At 40.9% G+C, this 19429-nt stretch overlaps 1 protein-coding gene across 1 annotated transcript; it reads right to left on the bottom strand.

Moving 5' to 3' along the window:
• Positions 1 to 1619: 1619 nt before the first annotated feature.
• On the bottom strand, positions 1620 to 10149 carry unm_hu7912 (un-named hu7912). Its single transcript, XM_078250147.1, has 2 exons — positions 9938 to 10149; positions 1620 to 6159 (listed from the first exon to the last, which is right to left on the bottom strand). Exon 2 carries the CDS (start codon positions 6105 to 6107, stop codon positions 2895 to 2897), a length of 3213 nt encoding a protein of 1070 aa, XP_078106273.1. The 5' UTR covers positions 6108 to 6159; positions 9938 to 10149; the 3' UTR covers positions 1620 to 2894.
• Between the last annotated feature and the right edge of the window lie 9280 nt (positions 10150 to 19429).

Genomic DNA, 19429 nt, shown 5'->3' with positions numbered 1-19429 from the left:
TTCGTCATGGTTGTATAGCAATGTTTCTTCATATTCTCTCCAAAATGTCAGTCTAGGCTACTTAGTGAGAAATAATGGTATTTCAAATACTGCAAATACCTGAGTATTATCTGTCTGGATCCAGTGTCACACGAATAACCTAATTTTGTAGCACTAAATTTAATTTTTTTATTTGTAGAAAACAAAATTTCTAGGCCTAGCTAGTTATAACACTTGTATCTCTATTCCTGCATTTTAGGTTTTTATTTTTGTGTACGATGCAGTGCCATGGTAATGCATTTTTAAATGTTCTGCATAAATAAAGATGGTTTAATATGGTTACTGTACTCTGCTGGATTTAGCTGATGCAGAGAGCCAATATGAGACCATTACAGGATTACAGGACACGATTTAAGCTGGTTAAAGTATAGGTTCACATTTTTTTCATGTGTCCTTTTGAACATTGAAATTGGCTTTACTAGCTGTAATCATGTATCATGCGTCCAGTTCTATATTGACCGTAAAGAGATTCTCATCCAATGTAAGTAACGGTGGATAAGCTCCTCAGTAGTAGAAGTAATACATGCATTCTACCACTAGGTGGTGGTCTAATAACATAGAAGAATGATTGCAGGAAAATCCTTGAGTAAGCAACTTGTTGCAGTGACACATATTAGACATGTTGCAGCACATTTATAGTGAAATAAATAAATAAAAGAAACAGAAAGAAAGGATAAGGGAATCTGCCAGCATCAGCCAATTTGAAACTCAAACGAGTTCCTCAACACAATAGGCCAATGAATCAGGATATAGAGGGATGTGCTTGGGAGCCCACCATAAGCTTTTATTTAGCAGTAACTAATGTTTGGCCATACCAAGTCTTCATCAGAGGGAATTTATTAATGTAGATTTACATGTTGTTTGTGGAAACCTTATTTGCTGCTTCTTTTTAAAAAGCTGGAAGTATAAGTCTTAAACCTGTATTTACTGCAAAGGATGATGACTACGTACGTGGTTACACTGAGGAAATAATTTAATTTGTATTATGTAATACACTCTTGTATTAACGCTGACAGACTGTCAATATCAATATATTCAGGAGCATCAAAATAATAAGACTCAATTTGTAGGATTTCAACCGACCAGCATTTTGTGTTTTGTTATAGTTTTTGCACTTAATCCAAAGCTAAATAGTTATTTTTTATTCTTATGTAATGTACATAATCCATTTCTACCTTTTTAAGGTAGGGGGTTGATTGGTATATTTTTTCTTGTGAATACTCCTGCATGTGTGTCATAAAACAATGTAAGAAATCTTAAGTATCCTAGCTGAAGAGTGAATGGGACACGGCGGCTGATGTCTACATGTTGATCCATATTCCAGCAATTCTATTGACGGTCTAATTGTACCTTGTAAATGCCTAATAAGGAGTACTATGGAAGAGAGATGCAAAGCCACAAAGTCACTCGTTAAATTCCATTTATTATATATTCATATATGGGTTATAAACATCACAAAATAGAAAGTTGAGGAAGGTCTTGCACAAAGATATATATATATATATATATATATATATATATATATATATATATATATATATATATATATATATAAAATCAAGTAAAAGAGCTATCTCAGATTAGTCAATAATAGCCATGGAAACTAGCAGACATAGCATCACATCTGGGTTCAGGGCTGCAGCTGTGTTAGGAACATTCTCATTTTATAATTTATGTTTTAGTGCAAACAAAGTCTTTACAGCTCTTGGCTCCAGGGAATTATTCAATATTAATAACAAAATAGGATTTTACAATACAGATTTTAAGGTTGCTCTTTTATTGCATATTGTTTAAGAACATACTGTGGTATTGGTTATGATAAGGTCTCAGGTCATGATGCTTAAATTATCTAATATTCAATATATATTATATATATATATATATATATACCTCTTACATTTCTAAGCATCAAATGGTACTTCACTAACATAATAAATTTAATTATACGCAATATCCATATTAAAATACCTAAATATAAATAACATGCATTGAGCAAAATAATTGTTCTTTTACAGTGGTAGTTCAAACAACCTTAGTCAAGAGCTGTGAAGCCTTTAGAAAGAGATAAACCTATACATTGCTTTGTGTCAGATGCTTCTTTATTTTCGACTGAAGGCCACTTTCAAACAAAGCAATTTACACAAGAATGACATCAAGTCTTATCACAAGATTAAATAAGTTCCAACTAAAAAACTTAAAATAAACCTAATGAAGTGGGAAACAAATAGCTGGTTTGATTGTACTTCTTCGTCCATCAAACAATAATTAATATGACAATAATAATAAACACAACTACAGTATACTTAGGAAATAACGTACTAATAAACAGTTGTAATATTACAACCACTGGTATAATATAAATCTCTGATATAACATTTGTTGGTGAAATCAAAAATGGATGAATGTTACAATATAACACCTGGCTGTGCCTACTATTATGGGGTGGCAATGAGATGTGTGTACTTCATAAATATTGTGTGCTTCATACGTTGTCTGCAGAAACTGCACAGATCATACATGTTCACATCTTAAACACCTGGATAACTTGTGCCTTGTCGACATGCAGGCTAATAACTCTTCTGAGTGCAACAGGATCAAAACAAGCCAAAAAAAACACTTAGGGCAACCTTTAGGAGTGAGTGTGTGTGTGTGTGTGTGTGTGTGTGTGTGTGTGTGTGTGTGTCATTGTGTGTGTGGCGACAGAGAGAAATAAGAGGAGAGAGACACAAAGAGAGATTGGTCACATACAGTATACGCACATTATTTCCATATCAACGCTCAATTTGCTAAACCACGCCATGTATTTACAGTATGTACATTTAGTGTTGCTGACATCATTATCATTTAGTGCTGTACTATATTATATCATCCAAGAGATGAGGGGTACCCACCCAGTCCAGTGTCCTTGGCTCGGACGCAGCCATGATCATGCACATGAACTGTTTCCCTGTTCTCTTATCTATTGGGTAAATTGTAGTTGGCGTGAACCCTTTGTTGCTCTCCACAAACCCACACAGCTGATTATAGATTCTGGGGTACTCGTGACGTAGGAAGACTCCCCTGGTCCTGAGCTCACGCTGGATATTGACGAAGCACACCTCTCTGGCTTTCCTTCCCTCCTCCCCCTCCTTGTCAATGTCCGGTGTGCCTGGAGGCGGAGTGAGGATGAGGGTTTCCATTTCGCTATCCTTCCTGAGTACCTTTTTGTCAGGGCTTGAGGAGGCCAAGGACACCTTTGCATATTTTCGAACTGTTGGTGCTTGGACCCTTGGTGAAGGTCTGTTAGGCACTAGTTCACCGACAGCCACGGATACATTCAGAAGGAAACATTCATTGGGGTCGTACTCATTACCTGCGTGCTGTAGTTCCTTGCAGTATTCACCGAGGTTGTCCCTGAAGCCATCCAGCTCTCTGAGAGACAGGTATGTGGGAGACATGAGGAGGCTCTCCAGCCCAACTTGGAGGAAGTTGTCAGCTGTCTCCGGATTAGCAAAACCCAGAAAGAGAACGCCTCTCCCTCTGGAGAGGAAGCCAGCTTTAGCAACGCGAGAGAAGGCTTTGTGGATCTCGGAATTCTCTCTGCAGAACTTTAGAGTGTGTCGACACACACTGTTCACGCGGCCGTACAGACAGGTATCTTTGTGGATCTCCCAGTCATCCCTGCGACAGTTTCGTGAGCAGTAGAACGTGTAGCAACTGTGGCACGATTTGAAGTACAAGCAGGCGTTGAACATACTCTCAATCCGGTTGCACTTCTTGTTAGAGCACACCATAGTGTCGTCGTCATCGGTGCTGTGGTCTGGAGAACATTCTTCTGCACTCCTTTGTAAAGCGTCAAACCCACTGTCGGGATCTTTGATTGTGTCCGGGCTGGATTTAGAGGACGGAAGCTGTGAGTTCAGACATCCTACGTTTTCAAGTCCAGAAGATCCCCTGTCTTTGTCGTCATCTTCGGTAATGAGTTGTTTCAGCTGGTCTAAAATGTCTACGCTTGACTTTCTGCTCGTGGGTGGTTTGTAATCAATAACCAAATCAGCTAAGAGCTCATCCAGTTGCTCAAGACTCTGCTGGAGGGAGAAGTTGTTGTGTTTCCTCTCTTTGGTTATGTCCGGTGTATTTTGTGGCTGCTTGTGATGCATCACTCTGGGAGACGGTGTCTTTTCCTCGTCCAACGTATCCCAGCTGACAGAGTGCACGTCGCGTCGCTTTCTGTTGCCTGCACATATGTCATTGTCTGTTATGGTTATCTCAGGAGTTACGAACCAGTGCCCGCTCTTGGTATTCCTCCACGGATTGCTTGAGCCCCTCTCTAACGAGCTTTCAGAGAGCGAAAGGGCGGCGTAGCGCCTTGGTGAACTCGACAGGTTAAGTATAACAGGTTGAGATGTAACTTCAGACGATGCTGCTTGCTTTGCTTGGTGAAACAGGTTCTCATAGCTCCGTCCACGAGGCACAGATTGCTCTCTGTCCTGCCGTGGATATAGAATATTGTCCCAAGACTTGGAGTGGTTTCTGACCTCTGCACCTAGTCTACTTGTCTCCGCACAGCTGTTAGTAAACCACGGGGGTAGATTGGGGTCTTGCCTTACTCTCAGTGGTGTGTGCTGGGAGGACTGGTTAGAGTAACCAGATATACTTGAGCGATACCAGTCATCTGATAAGGCCTGCGACATTCGAGGGCGTCGGCGACCCTCCGTATGGTATGGCCTTGGTGGAAAGTACTGCTCCTCAGGAGAGCATGGTTTGGAATAAAACAACTTTGGGTTACTCATATGGTATGGATTGAACCGGCTGTCCTCTCCATAGAAAGATCTAGTCAGTGGGCTTTGAGAAAAGTATGATCCTGCCTCACTGGTGGAGTAAGGCCTACTATATACAGAGTGTGCTGGCTCTCTGTTGGAAAGGTTTTCGGTGTAATACGACCTGACAGGAAGTGTGTGCACCCATCGAGTCCTTGGATCATACTGACTAGTCATTGTACTACCATGGCTGGTCAGACTGGACCGGTCGTCCTGAAAGTATGCTCTAGAATAGGGATGGACTGGATACCGAACAGGGTCCTCTGTATAGAAAAACTTGGTTGGTATGTTAGGATTTGAGTAAGCTCTTTGTTCCTGACTCAGATATGGTGCTGTCGGTGACGGCATTCTGTGCATGTCTAGATGCTGGTATGAGATGGGAGACATGCTGGTGGTATAGTGATATCCTTGTCTAAAATCTCCACTGTAGCATTCGCTCGGAGTGGGCGTTGGTGAGGAGGCAATCTGTCGAGGTACATACAAACCTCTACTGCTACTGGCCTGGGAGTATCTCTGCCAAAGATGCTCAGGCCGAACATTGGGAATCTGCCGAGATGTGTGCTGCAGTACAGCAGCATCTGGTTTAATGTCCACACGGCACCTGACGTGAGGGGTTAGGGCTGGTTTATCTGGTTTATCCTCCTCAAAACAGTCTGAAACATAGAGGGGAGACTGAGGCTGCAGTTTGCTAGGATGCACCTCATTTAAAAAAGCCCTGTTTGAGGAGGAGTAGGGTTCTCGGTTTGTTTCAGAAGTCCTCAAGGTATCTGACGCAACCTGAGGCGCATCCCTCCCCTTCCGGGCTCCTGGAGGAGATACGGAGATGGGCACAGGAGTGAGGGTGGACTTAATTCTTGGAGCGCTTCTAGATCGTGTTCTCTTTTTAGAGTCTGACCACGTAAGGTGGCTGGTTTTGTCCTGGGTGGTGTGCTGCTGGAACAGCCTGGTGTTGAACAGATCGGGAGAGGAAAAGCGAAGGTGCCCCGGTTGATCTAGTCCATTCCACATTAGATCTTTGTTTAATGTCTGATGCTCGGCCCTCTTGTAAGGGTACTCCATTGAGGAAGAGAGGGACTGCGGGGCATCCAGGGACTCAATGAAGTCAAAGCTACGGCAGTGTCTTTTGTTGATGATTTCCGGTTTGTCGATCATTTTCAAGTCACATTGCCGGGAGGAGTGGAGAGAAATGGAGGGGTCGGGGATGGGATTTAGAGTGAAGTCCCGAAATAGAGTCGATGCCAGTATATCAGGGGGATGCGTTCGTGTCATCTTAATGAACCTTTGATGCTCTCCATTCAGTGTGATTCAAGATCAACACAGCCTGTGGAAAGAAAGAGAGAGAGAAAAAAAACAAAGACACTTCAATGCAATTTATATGTATAGACGTGAGGTAAAAGGCAGTAAGTAGTTTACAGCAGTAGTAGGATCAGTTTATGTTTGATTAGTCTGTAAACCAAAATCTCTATACACATTTTTAAATCATCTTAACACTTGTATTTAAAAGCATCTATAAAGCTGAATCGGATGTAAGTGAATCTGTAAAACGACCTGACCCCGATATACAGACGCCTCTGTAATGAGGAGTGTGTTTGAATTTAACAGTAGTAGTTGCTTTACTAACCAAGTTAATGTCATACCAAAAGCCACAATACAACGTTGTATCTGAGCAATGTGAAATTATTTTGAAACCTTGAGATAATGTAGCATATTTGAGAGGGACGTTTGTATCTAATCAAAACCTCGGAAACTGAAAAAAAGACGTGACCTTTAATTTGACACTGTGTGCTAGAAAAGGTTTTATAAATGATCTTACACTGCTAACTAGAAGGTGTCTTTAGTAAAAGAAAATGCAAAAACATAGCTCGCATGATATAAGGCTACACACTGGCTGCGTGGTGTGAACGTGTCAGCTGCGTGGCATGTCCGTTTTTATGTCGGCTCCCATGTTAACAGGTTAGAGCGTGCACGCTGCCTGCGTGACACACGCGTCTCAGGCGCGGCTCGGGCCGCACCGAAAACGCGCGCATGCTAGAAATAGGACCAACGCCTATTTTTCACGCGACACACGAGCGTGTTGGAAACGTTTCCAGGCAAAATAGAATAGGAAAAGATGTTTATATGTCATTTTGACACAAATACATATTAATAAATGACATGTTGATGTTTGAAAGTCTCTATGTTTTGACATAAATGCAGATATAAATGTAATTTAAAGAAACAATAATAAATAATTATCGATTTTCAAATATTGCACCTGTCAATTACATAACAAAATATTCTGTACCCTATTTTGCCGTCAATACTGCCGCCGTTGTCTTTGCTGTAATCAAATCAGTCTATATTTATGTTTAACATGAAGTATACTACTGCTTGAGTGCAGTAAATCAATGGGAAACAGACAGACAAGGCTAGCAGCAGCGCCGCGTCAGACACGTTTATGGTGTGAAAAGACATAGAAAACGCTACGTAGCCGCCACGCAACTGACACACCACGCTCACGCCACGCAGCCAGTGTGTGGCCAGCCTAATACCAAACTGCTGGTATTGATTGTTTTTTAACTTGCTCAAAAGATGAATCATTAACCAGGGTTGTAGATAATAATATTAAAGCTATTTCAAACTATTTCTGATGAAAATATACCGTAATCTGTGACAACTTGCATTGCATTACTGCAGCATGTCTTGGTTTACAGTTACATATTAGAGACCTCACAATGTAAACAAAATTACAATAAAAAGTTAGTTTGAGTTTCAGTAAGTGGCTATCCTTGTTTTTAATTGTTGTTGTTTTTTAAATGCAGTGCTACAAAGCATTTCTGTTTTCCACTGTTTGAATTATTCACATCTTATGAATAAATAATATACCGACAACTGCGGAACCAATCTCAGCTCGAACATCCACAGTATTTTCTTAAGGCCTTTCGGATATTTTTCGTGGACAAAATGATTCAGTTACAATGGATTTCTATGTCACACACACACATGGGCTTCCTTGTTGGCACCGACCCACGAGCTAACCCTGAGTTACCATCTGTTCATCGTGATGAGAGAAGACCGACCAACCATCTCCCCGTCACGTCTCCACAACACACCTAAATACCCCGTCCTTTCACACATGGCCGAAGCGCGACCCTTTTTCCAATTTCTTGTTTCAAAAACATATTATAAGATACCTGTGTGTGTGTATTTTGCTGCTCTTAATAAAAATAAAACACAGCAGCTACAGTTGCATATAAGGATTATTTATTTAATTTATTTAAGATGGATTGCCTAAGTTTAGCATTGTTAGTGTTACACACAGTATCAGCTTTCCCTTATAATTATCATGTTGATTTGTCCATTTACATGCAGTATAGTAAATACCTTTTGGATTCCTGTTATAGTGTTTCACCTGCAATGCGTTGTAGTTTGGGAGCAAATTTCCCCACCTTTTAAATTCTGAAAATAATGTTTCCTAAAAGTCTGCTGTTTATTAAAAAAAAGACACACTGTACTATTATCAGCTGTTGTATCACTGTTGGGACTAATGGTCACTAATGTCTAATTGATGGTTGAATGTCATACTATCTGGGACTAATTTTGTGTCAGTTGTGCCAATATAGCAAGAATAAATTCATTATTAATATCGTATCGGTGAAGAATATGTAAACGAAGATGAGCTGCATACTTAAGTTAAAACTACATGCCACTAAAAAAAAAAAAAAAAGTTCCTTAAATCCATCTTACTTTCAATCTTCCTATACTCTAAATTAATGAGGTGAGGTGTCAGCAGGATGGGAAGGGCCTTAATGACACTTCATTTTATTACACAGCATAAAAAAAAATAGGCCCAATAGGGTGCAGGATGTGAAGAGTGAACATTCAGTGAGTAGTTCACTTCCACAATCTATCTGGCTCAAACAGCTACCCAGCTTTAATACATCAGTGGATATGAACAATAGCTCCCCATTTCGTTGTATCAAATTATGTTGTTAAATGAGATATGAATGGGTTTGCAAGGATACGGTGAAAATAGCCCTGCAAAGCTGCTGTACAAGCCTCGATAGGAATGCTTCAGTTTATAAATGCCACAAGAGATTAATAAAATACCAGAATTAATGATGTGGGTCTACAATAGGCCACTGTAACATCACTACTGACCACCGCAGGCACACTTTTAAATATCTGTGGAAAGTGTTAATGTGTTAATGATCTAGGACTGAAGTTAAGACAAAACAGCACATTTGTTTTTAAAATTAGACTACAGGACAAGAAGCTGAGACTAACTAAAGGCATGCATTCTTCCCTCTGCTTCCTCATGGTCTGAGGCTGTTCTGGAATAGATGGACTACACTTTCTTGCACAAACTGTATAAAACCACATGCCACATACTGTCTCCATGGCTACAGCACTCAGCCAAGAAACCATGAAACACTCTTGGAGTTGCACACCAGGGCACAATTTCAGTCTGGAAAAAAGAACACTGCCAACATTACGAATTGCTTTAATATTGTCTGAGTGGGCAAAATATGTGACACACAAGTGCGGCTTTATATTGACCCTATTACAGGAAGCACCAATGATATTGATAATAGCTTACTTATAGAGCCAACGGCTGTATTCCTGTGCTATATTTTGTTGTAGGAGGTTATTCTGCATGCGGTTTCATATTATTTGGGCTTCTATTCATTTCCCTGCCAGTTTGTGACTAAAACTTCGCCTATTCTGCCATTTTGCAGGCTTTTCCAGACAATAACAAATGTGATGGAGATTCGCCTGAAACCTCCCGATGGGGCCACGCCGAGGCACATTCAGCCTTGAAGCGTTACCAAATCGCCTAACGTTACTTGCTGTAACGCACTTCGACCCCCGCCCCCCGCCCCCCTTTTATTTTGGTGCTGCGGCACTATATCGGCCCTCCATCCACCGTAGCTGACCGACCTAACGCCTTTGAGCCCGGAATGGCATCATTTGCGGAGAAAGAAAGAAGCAGGTTCAAACCAGGACAGAGCCCACCGGAAAAGGGGGGATATGAGTTCGCACCGAAAAGGGGGGGGGGGGGGTATGAGTTTGGCCAAGTTTGGAAATTAAAGGTTTTGCGAGTGAACGAAGGGCCTTACCGTCTCGCCAGAGAGTAGTTGGGATGCGGTGAACATGGTGAAGAGGCAGCCTGTCCTCCGCGAGACCGTGCAGCTTCAGCCGTAGCCTACCGCACCTGCCGCGAGCCGAGGACTTGTCCTTCCCGCTGCCTTTACATGTTGTCTACTTCACCCGGCGATGCTCTCTTGTGTGTTTTTGTTTGTGTGTGTGTGTGTGTGTGTGTGTGTGTGTGTGTGTGTGTGTGTGATAGAGGGGAAGGAGGAGGTGTGTCTGAGCCTGCGCTTGTGCGCGTGCCTCGGGAGGCGTGGTTGTGCGTGTTTTTATGAGGAGCGAGGGAGGAGGGGTCGGGCTTGTTGGAGGAGGCTGGGGTGGGTGTTCAGTCTCGGAGCAGCAATGCGGTCCCTCCGTTCTTTTTGAAACATGGAGCCCTAAGGACAACGGGAGCGTGCCTATGTTCCCACATTTCTAAGATTTTTTTTTCACTGAAAATTAGACCCTATGTTCCCGCAGCCCTATGTTCCCACATTTCTAAGATTGTTTTCAAAATTAGGCCCTATGTTCTCACAGTTCACAGATTTCTAAGATATCTTTTTCCAAAATTAAGCCCCATTTTCCCACATTTACTTTTTCATAAATTTATATCAGATTTTAGCCCCCTTTCTCCCAATTTGGTAGCCAATTACACCCAACCTATTATCCAGTAGCAATGGACTACAGATAGAATGTAACCCTAAGCCTAACATAGGGCTGTGGGAACATAGGGCCTAATTTTCAGTGGATAAAAAAATTCTTAGAAATGTGGGAACGTAGGGCTGTTGGACCATTGGGCTGTGAAACATAGGGCTGACCCCAAGACAACTGCATGGACATTTCTGGTTTTTCCCCTGGTTGTTTGGTCTTCTTCATGCAGTGTAAGGTGCTTTGCAATCAGCTTCATCACAAGGCAAAGCCATTCTGGCATTTACATTTTTAGAAAGTTTGCAGACAGATACAAAAAAAAAAGAATTGGGCCTCTCCTACACTTGACTGGTTACTCTGGTCTTCCTCCACACTGTTGCACACTTGGTCTTATAATACATCAATGGTTGCATATCATGCATTATAGCCTACATGGTGTGAGAAAAATCAGTCTTGTGCCAGTATACTGTAATTTTCCAGGACTTTACTGTGATGGAAGTAGGGTCTAGTGTCTGTGTCATGTAAGGCTGCAACTAAGTCCTTATCCACTTATTTTCTTCATTAATCGATAAATCGTAAGGTCTATTTAATATCAGAAAATTGTGAAAATGGCTGTTATTATTTCCCATATTTAGTTTAAAGTCACATCTTCAATTGCCTTGTTTTATTCTACCAACAGCACACAACCCAAAGACATTCATACATCTATCATGTATGTACTAAGAAAAGCATCAAATACGCTAGTTGCTCTAATTGTGATTGCCTGTTTATCAAAACTTGACTTGTAAGGCCTAGGGTTGCTCCTCTGATAATGGCCTGGAGTCTGGACAACAACTCCTCAGACTTACTACATCCAGATTGGCACCTGAAAAAAATCCTTTCTTGTTCTCCATGAAAACCTTCCTTGATCCAACATGATTTTGATACAACACATCGTCTCTGTTGTTTGCAATCTTGCATGATTAAAAATCAGTTGTGCTTCCCCCATCACCACCCCTGTGCCTCACACATCTGCCCCAGAAGTCTCACCTCGCCACAGCCTTCTGCATTGTCTGAATTGATGATGGGGACAGCTGGCTGTGAGCCCCAGCGGGGAGCATGTAACTGCCGCTGGAAAACTGCTGACTGAAGCACTCTCACCGCAGATAGAAATCACTACAGACAAACTCTGCTGATCGGGCTGAAGATCGCAATGATATTTAGCTTTGACAGAGCTCGTTTTGTTACAGGAGAGACAGCTTTACACTGCGTGCACACTGTAGAGGATTGCCAGATTATTTTTTTTTCTTTCTGTTATCTATACTTTTCCTGCATCCTGGTTACAAAACACCATAGTTAACCGAGACTCCATCTGTGACATAGCATGTGTATGAGATGTGATTCAGAATGACAGTACAGTGGATCTCACATTGTGCAGCGTCCAGCATCCTTGAGAGTGGGATCTATCTGAGCATGTCTGACTCACCCTCTCCAACACAGTGCATTGGCATCGGTTTGTGTCAGCTGTTGGTTAGCAGGCATAAGTGTCTGTCAGCTGACTGCTAGCAGGTGTCTTAGGCACCTTGTAGGCTCTGTGGAGAGGAAATCAATGGCTCTCTGTTGATTAGAGGCCCCTCTGACAGGGATCAATCAGGCTTATACCCCAACAAAGTATACAACATTAACGCAGAACTGCACTTCACTCTGCCTCCACTGCTCAAACAGGCTCTCATACTGCATATCAGCCATAATGAGCCATGAGGAAGAATCTGGACATCCTGCTTTGTTCTTACACTGTTCCCGGCTCATGCTGGCACAGTAAACAATCTTCAGTTCTCCAGCTGTCTCCAATTAACTCCATGTAAGATTAAGTGACTCTCTACAAACTTTCTTTCTGATTTTATAAGGGAAGGGAATTACATAAGCGATGCAGGGATGCACACACAGCCAGGCCCCCCATTGCTTACAAGGTCTAGCCCAAAATAGCCAGTGTGGCAGGCTAATACAAAGCAACTCTCAGGTTCAGTTATTTACGAATGTATTGATGTGTCAGAGGAAACAAGGAAAATACATGTTAAATGTTAAGGCAAACGCATTGCAGCTCCACTGTTTCGCAAAGGAATCCCCAGAGAAGCTAGGGATGTTATCCACGATCCCTGCTGTGGTTAATATTTCACACAGCCAGAATTAGACCTTTCTAGATAGACACATGCCTGAACGAGGGTGGTTCCTTCAGAACTAACAGGACATTCCCATGCCTTGTATAAAATATGTAGATACTCTGATTCAGTGGACTCAGAAGGGAGGGAAATGCAGCAGCTGTAAACCTGAAAACTCAGTGGGAGATGCACCCAGTCGTCCCTTAATTCCAAATGAACCATCCTCAGTCCTCAACAAATTAAACCACTCAATCCTCTCCCTCCAACTTTCTTGCCCCAGACTTGATTTACAGTTGTGGCGGTCCATGCAGAGCTAAACATAGAGGATTTAGATGCAGCCAAGTGAAGTATTTGGACGCTTTTTGGGCTCAACGGGGAACTGAAGAATCCACGTTGGCGTAGCTTTGATTTGATTTGATCCCGGTGGATCAGACGAGATTATATTCAGCGGATTTTTAGGCTTTTCCAGAGTGCACTTGAGTTACCGGAGACACTCTTACTCCTCATGTAGCTGATACTGCATGTTGTCAAGGTGGCAAATGTTTGCACAATATATAACTGCTGGAAGGAACTTTGCTCTGCATCTTGAGACTTAAAAGAATAGAATAAAATAATCATTTGAATGTAATTTCCCCATGCTTAATTAGCAAATGATGTTTACTTTGGCTGCACACACACACACACACACACACAAAAAAAGAAGAACACTCCAATCCACTCCAAGTAACACTCATAAACAAATTCATGTACGAGCCAAACCATTTGGGAGCTGTATCCATGGTAACCCACTCTGAGTAGGAGCGAAAGAGACTGAATTGATTTCAAAGGGAGTGAAGTAAAGTGCTGTACGGGATTCTTCCATGGAGACCATAAAAACCTACGTCACGGCGATGAGACGACGGGAGCTGAAAATTGCTCGTAAACCTTCAGCAATCTGCAAATGCACCGCGGGAGGGATTGAGCTGTGCAGCTTCATACCCACTGCACATTTAGTGGAAACGTAGGCTACAATGTCGTTGTCTCTTCTGTTCCAGATTATCTCCAGCAGAGATTTAAAGTTAAAGTTAACATAAGGTTTACCATAAGGAGACCCCCCACCCCCCTCACGGTGAAAATAAGACAGGAAAGAAAGACTCATGTGGGCATCTTATTCTCAGATCCTCCTCTCAGTACATGTAGGTCAATGTAAGAATAGTTTAGATATTATTCACAGCTGCACTGAGCAAACACAAACTCCTCTGTCCCGCTCTCGGGAGTCACAGTAAGACATCCCATGGCGAGTTTTAATTAAATCTTTACTACACACTCCTCTCTCATCCTTCATCATCTGCTGTTTTGGCTGAGGAATCACTCAGTCATGTGTGTGTGAGTTTATTAAAGGGGAAAACACAGTTGGAACCAAGACTCGGGCCTCTCTGCGGGTGCAGCTTCTTTCTCCTGATGCTGTGAATTATTGGGGGTTGTGCGTTGTCACTGCCATATTGTTATGTAACGACGTGGAAACAGAAAGCAGTTATATTCAATCTAGAGGGTTTCATCAGATTCTTTTTTGAAACTGCGATTGAGGTCAGCAGGAGGTTTTATAATGCAGTGCTGTCATTAAGAGTCCCACTAGTCAAGACTGGATAGACAACACTCTTTTGTGCCTCGGTTAGGAAGAACCAATGAGGTCCTTCTGAATATGGATATCTCTCGCTCTCCATCCCACAGCAGGACAATGCAAAGCAGTACTGAGTTGCACTAATTGTGCAAGGCTGTAGGCCATTTATAATAGCTGTAACAGCCACTGTTTCCCATTCAAAGACTACCATCAGATTTCTATATAAAAGGGAACCCTGGATTGACAATAGCTTTTCTTCTTTCCTTCATAAAAGAATAAATAGATACATAGATAGAGATAGAGATAGATAGATAGATAGATAGATAGATAGATAGATAGATAGATAGATAGATAGATAGATAGATAGATACTTTATTGATCCCCAAGGGGAAATTCAAGATCCCAGTTGCTTAAAGACGTCACACACAACATACACATACATCATAAACAGGATGATAAAAAAACAAATCCGCATGAATAATATGGACAATGAAAGTAAAGATACTAAATAAAAAATCCACATGAATGTACTAAGAGATGTATAAGCATGAGATGCTTGCAGTGACAGGGCAGGGACTGACCCTGTGATTCAGTATGCATGGTAAGGTGCTCTATGAGAGTGTGTGTCATGGTGGTAGTGCAAATAAGTCCAATAGTGCACGGATAAAGTCTAGAGACCAGCATTAAATATGGACAATATAAGAGAATGATGTAGACATAGTACTACTATAAAAACTATAGCAGTGCAAGGATAAAAAAAGACAGCATTAAATATGGGCATTATAAGCATTAAATATGGGCATTATAAGCATTAAGCATTAAATATGGGCATTATAAGGGAATAAAGTAGACAGTTGGATAGACACAAATCAACAGCCAATGTTAGAAGTCACGTGTATTCTGCTCAAGTATTTGAAATGCCTGGAATCTTTCTCACACAAATCCTTTGCATCCACTCGTCAAATGATACGTGCAAATCAGTTTTGACAGTTAATGTATGTAATTACGCATTCTGGCTGGCAGTTGCAGCCATCCAGATGCACCTGTGCTCGCAGCTTCTCCGGGCTGTTTAAATGGGTCAGCTCTAGAAATATCCTGGCTTAGAGAAGAAGTCGTGAGTGCCCCTCCCGTAACAGAACAAGACTATTGCTGGAAATACCCTTGAATCCTTTGTTTGTGACCTGCAAAGGCACAGGAGTTGTATTAGAATGATTACACAACACCTCAAGTGTGTGACTATTAGGGGTGGGGGAGGGGGGGGGGAATCGATCATCATATGTATTGTGATATTTTTGCGACGATATTTTAAAATCAATTATTTTTCCTAGAATCAATATTTTATATATATATATATATATATATATATATATTAGTGCTGTCAGTTAAACACATTATTAACGGCGTTAACGCAAACCCACTTTTTACAATTTTTTCATCGCGAGATTAACGTTCTTTTTGGCCTAGCAAACTTTGTAGTTTTTTTTCACATGCTGTTGCAACAACTAGTAACGTTAGAAAAACTACAACACCACACCGGATCTAGCTAGACCGGAAACAAAACAACCAGTACGCTTGTTTGGGCTTGCGAGCCGGCGAAAGAGTAGTACGCTAACGTTATGTTTTGAGTGGATGGCGAGCGCGAGACGCCGAAATGGATGGCAATAAGATTCTGAATGGAAAGTTTACTTTTAAAAAGTTGCCAAATGGTTCCATTGACAAGACCACAGTGATCTGTGTGTTTTATCGTTGTTAACTGAGCTATCATCGCAGCACGCCAGTCTGAAATACCACTTGATGGCCAAGCACACAGCTGATGGCCAAGCACACGGGTGATGGCCAAGTACACAGCTGATGGCCAAGTATACAGCTGATGGCCAAGCACACAGCTGATGGCCAAGTATACAGCTGATGGCCAAGCACACAGCTGATGGCCAAGTAGACAGCTGATGGCCAAGTATACGGCTGATGGCCAAGCACACAGCTGATGGCCAAGTATACAGCTGATGGCCAAGCACACAGCTGATGGCCAAGCACACAGCTGATGGCCAAGCACACGGCTGATGGCCAAGCACACAGCTGATGGCCAAGCACACGGGTGATGGCCAAGTACACAGCTGATGGCCAAGCACACGGCTGATGGCCAAGCACACAGCTGATGGCCAAGTATACAGCTGATGGCCAAGTATACAGCTGATGGCCAAGCACACAGCTGATGCTAATTCTCCGCTCCGTCAAAGCCAGGCGACAAAAGCACAAAGCAAGCTGATCCACTTTTCCATGTTGATAAATAATTAAAATGAGAATAAATAATGGGACAAAAAGAAATCTAGGGACATTTAGAATAGATAAAAATGTGTGATTAATTGCGATTAATTGTGAGTTAACTATGCCATTAATGTGATTATTCGCGATTAAATATTTTAATCGTTTGACAGCACTAATATATATATATTTATATTTTATATTTTTATTATTTTTTTAACCAATGATTCACCTAAATATTTTCTGTTTATGAGGCACAGCTGACGGTGACTACACTATATCTGTTTCCAGCAAAAGCATAAAATATAGAAAATCCATGTTATGTACTTCTTTACAAATGAAATAAATGTCAGACTGACTGACTGACATGTGATGGGCGGTCTTCTTAGAAAACAATTAGTTTTTAGAAATGTCTCATGCTATATAAATTGTCTCCAGAAGTGTATTATTCAACTTTTCTTTTTGTTAAAGAAGGAAAATAAAATCGCAATACTCAATCCTATCGAATCATAATATACTTCTAGAATCACAATAAATGAAAATGGCAATACAGATCGAATCGGCAGCCATGTAAATGAACAATAGCATATCGTCCCAGTCCTGGTGACTACAGTGCAAGAAAATCACAATCTTTGTTGTTTCGTTGTGAATGGATGATGTAGTTTGCCAGCTAGTGACAAACCAACAGCCTGCTGTCCTCTAAAGTCACTTCTTTGCTAGTGGAGGATCAGAATGTAAAGTGGTATGTGTGAAAGAGGATGAGATATACATTTTAGATGTGGAATGTAAAAAAAGTGGAATGTAATTATCTTCCAGAACATGTTCAATATGAATTCATGTCTTTCCTGAACAGATGAGCATCTGAACTGCTAACCAAACGGAGAGAATGGTACGGCCCGCTGGGCAGCTGGATAAGAAGTGCAAGCAAGCAGACAGAGCTTTAAAAAAACCACACTGACCTTTTTGTGAGCGAGCTGCTATATAACATCCTAGCTGCAAATTGGATTTTGCACCCCAGACATTTTTGTCTGCAGTGAAAACGTTCAAGGGGAAAAGAAATTGATCAGTTTGGTGATTAAAATTGAGCTACATAAACCCAACCAGCCCAACTATTTAGACAGGGCAAGTCATTTTTAAAGTTGGATGAGGGAAAGTAAAACATCTCAATTTTAATGTCATTGATTTGTACAATGAAACACAGTCTGTGTTGCAAAATATGATCGGCCTCTCTCAGCTGCAGCTGCTGCATTTAGATCTGCAGCCCTAATGAAAGCTATTATTCAAAGAAGAAAACTATCATGAGTGGTATTCAGGAAGCCGTTTGTTCATAGGTACCAGATTACTTTTGTTTAACAGGAATACACATGCACACATTGGTATTTGTGTTTTCTGATTTGTGATTATGCCTCAGACTCATGTAATTAAAATATGCTTCAGAAGACACAATGAAAATGAGACCTCATTGCCATTTATAACACAGTAAAAGACTAAACTCCAATACAAGTATTCTTACAAGTAATTACTCAATCTCTCTAATCTCATTTCTAAAAAAGAAGAAAAAATACATCATAAATTAAACTGTAGCACTGAACATGTTTTTACTTGGGTGGGTTTTTGATATCTAGCTCATGTTTCTATCTAATTTGAATGCACATATGGTACGTTGCTCTAATTAAAAAGGATTTGCCAAATGAATGTAATGTAATGAAATGAACAGTTCTGATCAAACAGATAGAGACATCAACATGTACGCTCATTACAGCAGTGTAAAATGGATTATATAACCTGATTAATCTGGTGCAGATCTGTAGTCTACAGTAGTCAGACTGCAGGCCAACACCACCTTGTGGTTATACATTAGTAAGACTGCTATTACAACTACTGTGCAAAACACTGTCCGGCTGTGCAAAGTGTACTTAGTTTACAGTTTGCAGCATGCCTTTGATAGCAGGTTTTCTTGCTTAAACAATTAAAGGATTTAGATACTTTTTTTTTAGCTGCTTCCTGACTTCACATTTTAGATATTTATATAAAAGGTGTTACATATAGATACATATAGACATGAGCATGTCAAGCACAACTCCTACCTGTTTAACATGGGCCGTTCCAAAACCAAAATGATATTCTCAATTTCTTGATCTGGATGTCATGTCGGGTCAAGACAGTTTTATTTTTCATAAAATCCTATAACATACAACAATTTTATCCTTAGATCCTCAACTTGGAAAATTTTAAATCTTTGTATAAAAAAAATATATTGAATAGTACAATAATAAAGATTGAAAGTGCAAACAGGAGACACTTTAGGACCGAGATCTTCAACAGGGGGTCCGGGGCCCCTACGGGGTCCTTAGAGTTAGTACAAAAAAATGTACACAGAGAAGATAATCTTACTATAGGTACGTTAGCCACTATGGAGTCACTGTGCCTTCCAGATGTATGTTTAACATTAAAACATGATGCATAAATAATATTCATTTCTTTTCATCCATTCTGCCCAGTTTAATATGCAACTCAATTGTATACAATATATGCGTTAAGGGGTCCCTATACGCGGTCTCTCGTTCAGCTCAGGGGTCCCTGGCCCTAAAACACGTTGAAGACCCCTACTTTAGGAGGATCAACTCTTTCAGGATGGACAGACATGCTAAATGGGCAGACACAATGAAGTCAAGTTTGAACCCAGAAGATTCAGTGTTACTGTTCTATATTCATTCAATGACAAATAATACTGCCATTTTTGGTCATAGACTTTATTAGACATGTGCATGTTTTAATAACATACTCATTTTCACAGAATATAGCTACATTGCATATAACATCAAATATTTTTT

Source organism: Sander vitreus, chromosome 5, assembly GCF_031162955.1.
Source record: "Sander vitreus isolate 19-12246 chromosome 5, sanVit1, whole genome shotgun sequence".
NCBI lineage: Eukaryota > Metazoa > Chordata > Actinopteri > Perciformes > Percidae > Sander > Sander vitreus.
This window is presented reverse-complemented; position numbering and strand designations above follow the sequence as displayed.

What these genes read in the sequence shown, in the direction of transcription:
- unm_hu7912 (XM_078250147.1), bottom strand. Translation starts at nt 6,107, where the DNA reads ATGACACGAACGCATCCCCCTGATATACTGGCATCGACTCTATTTCGG.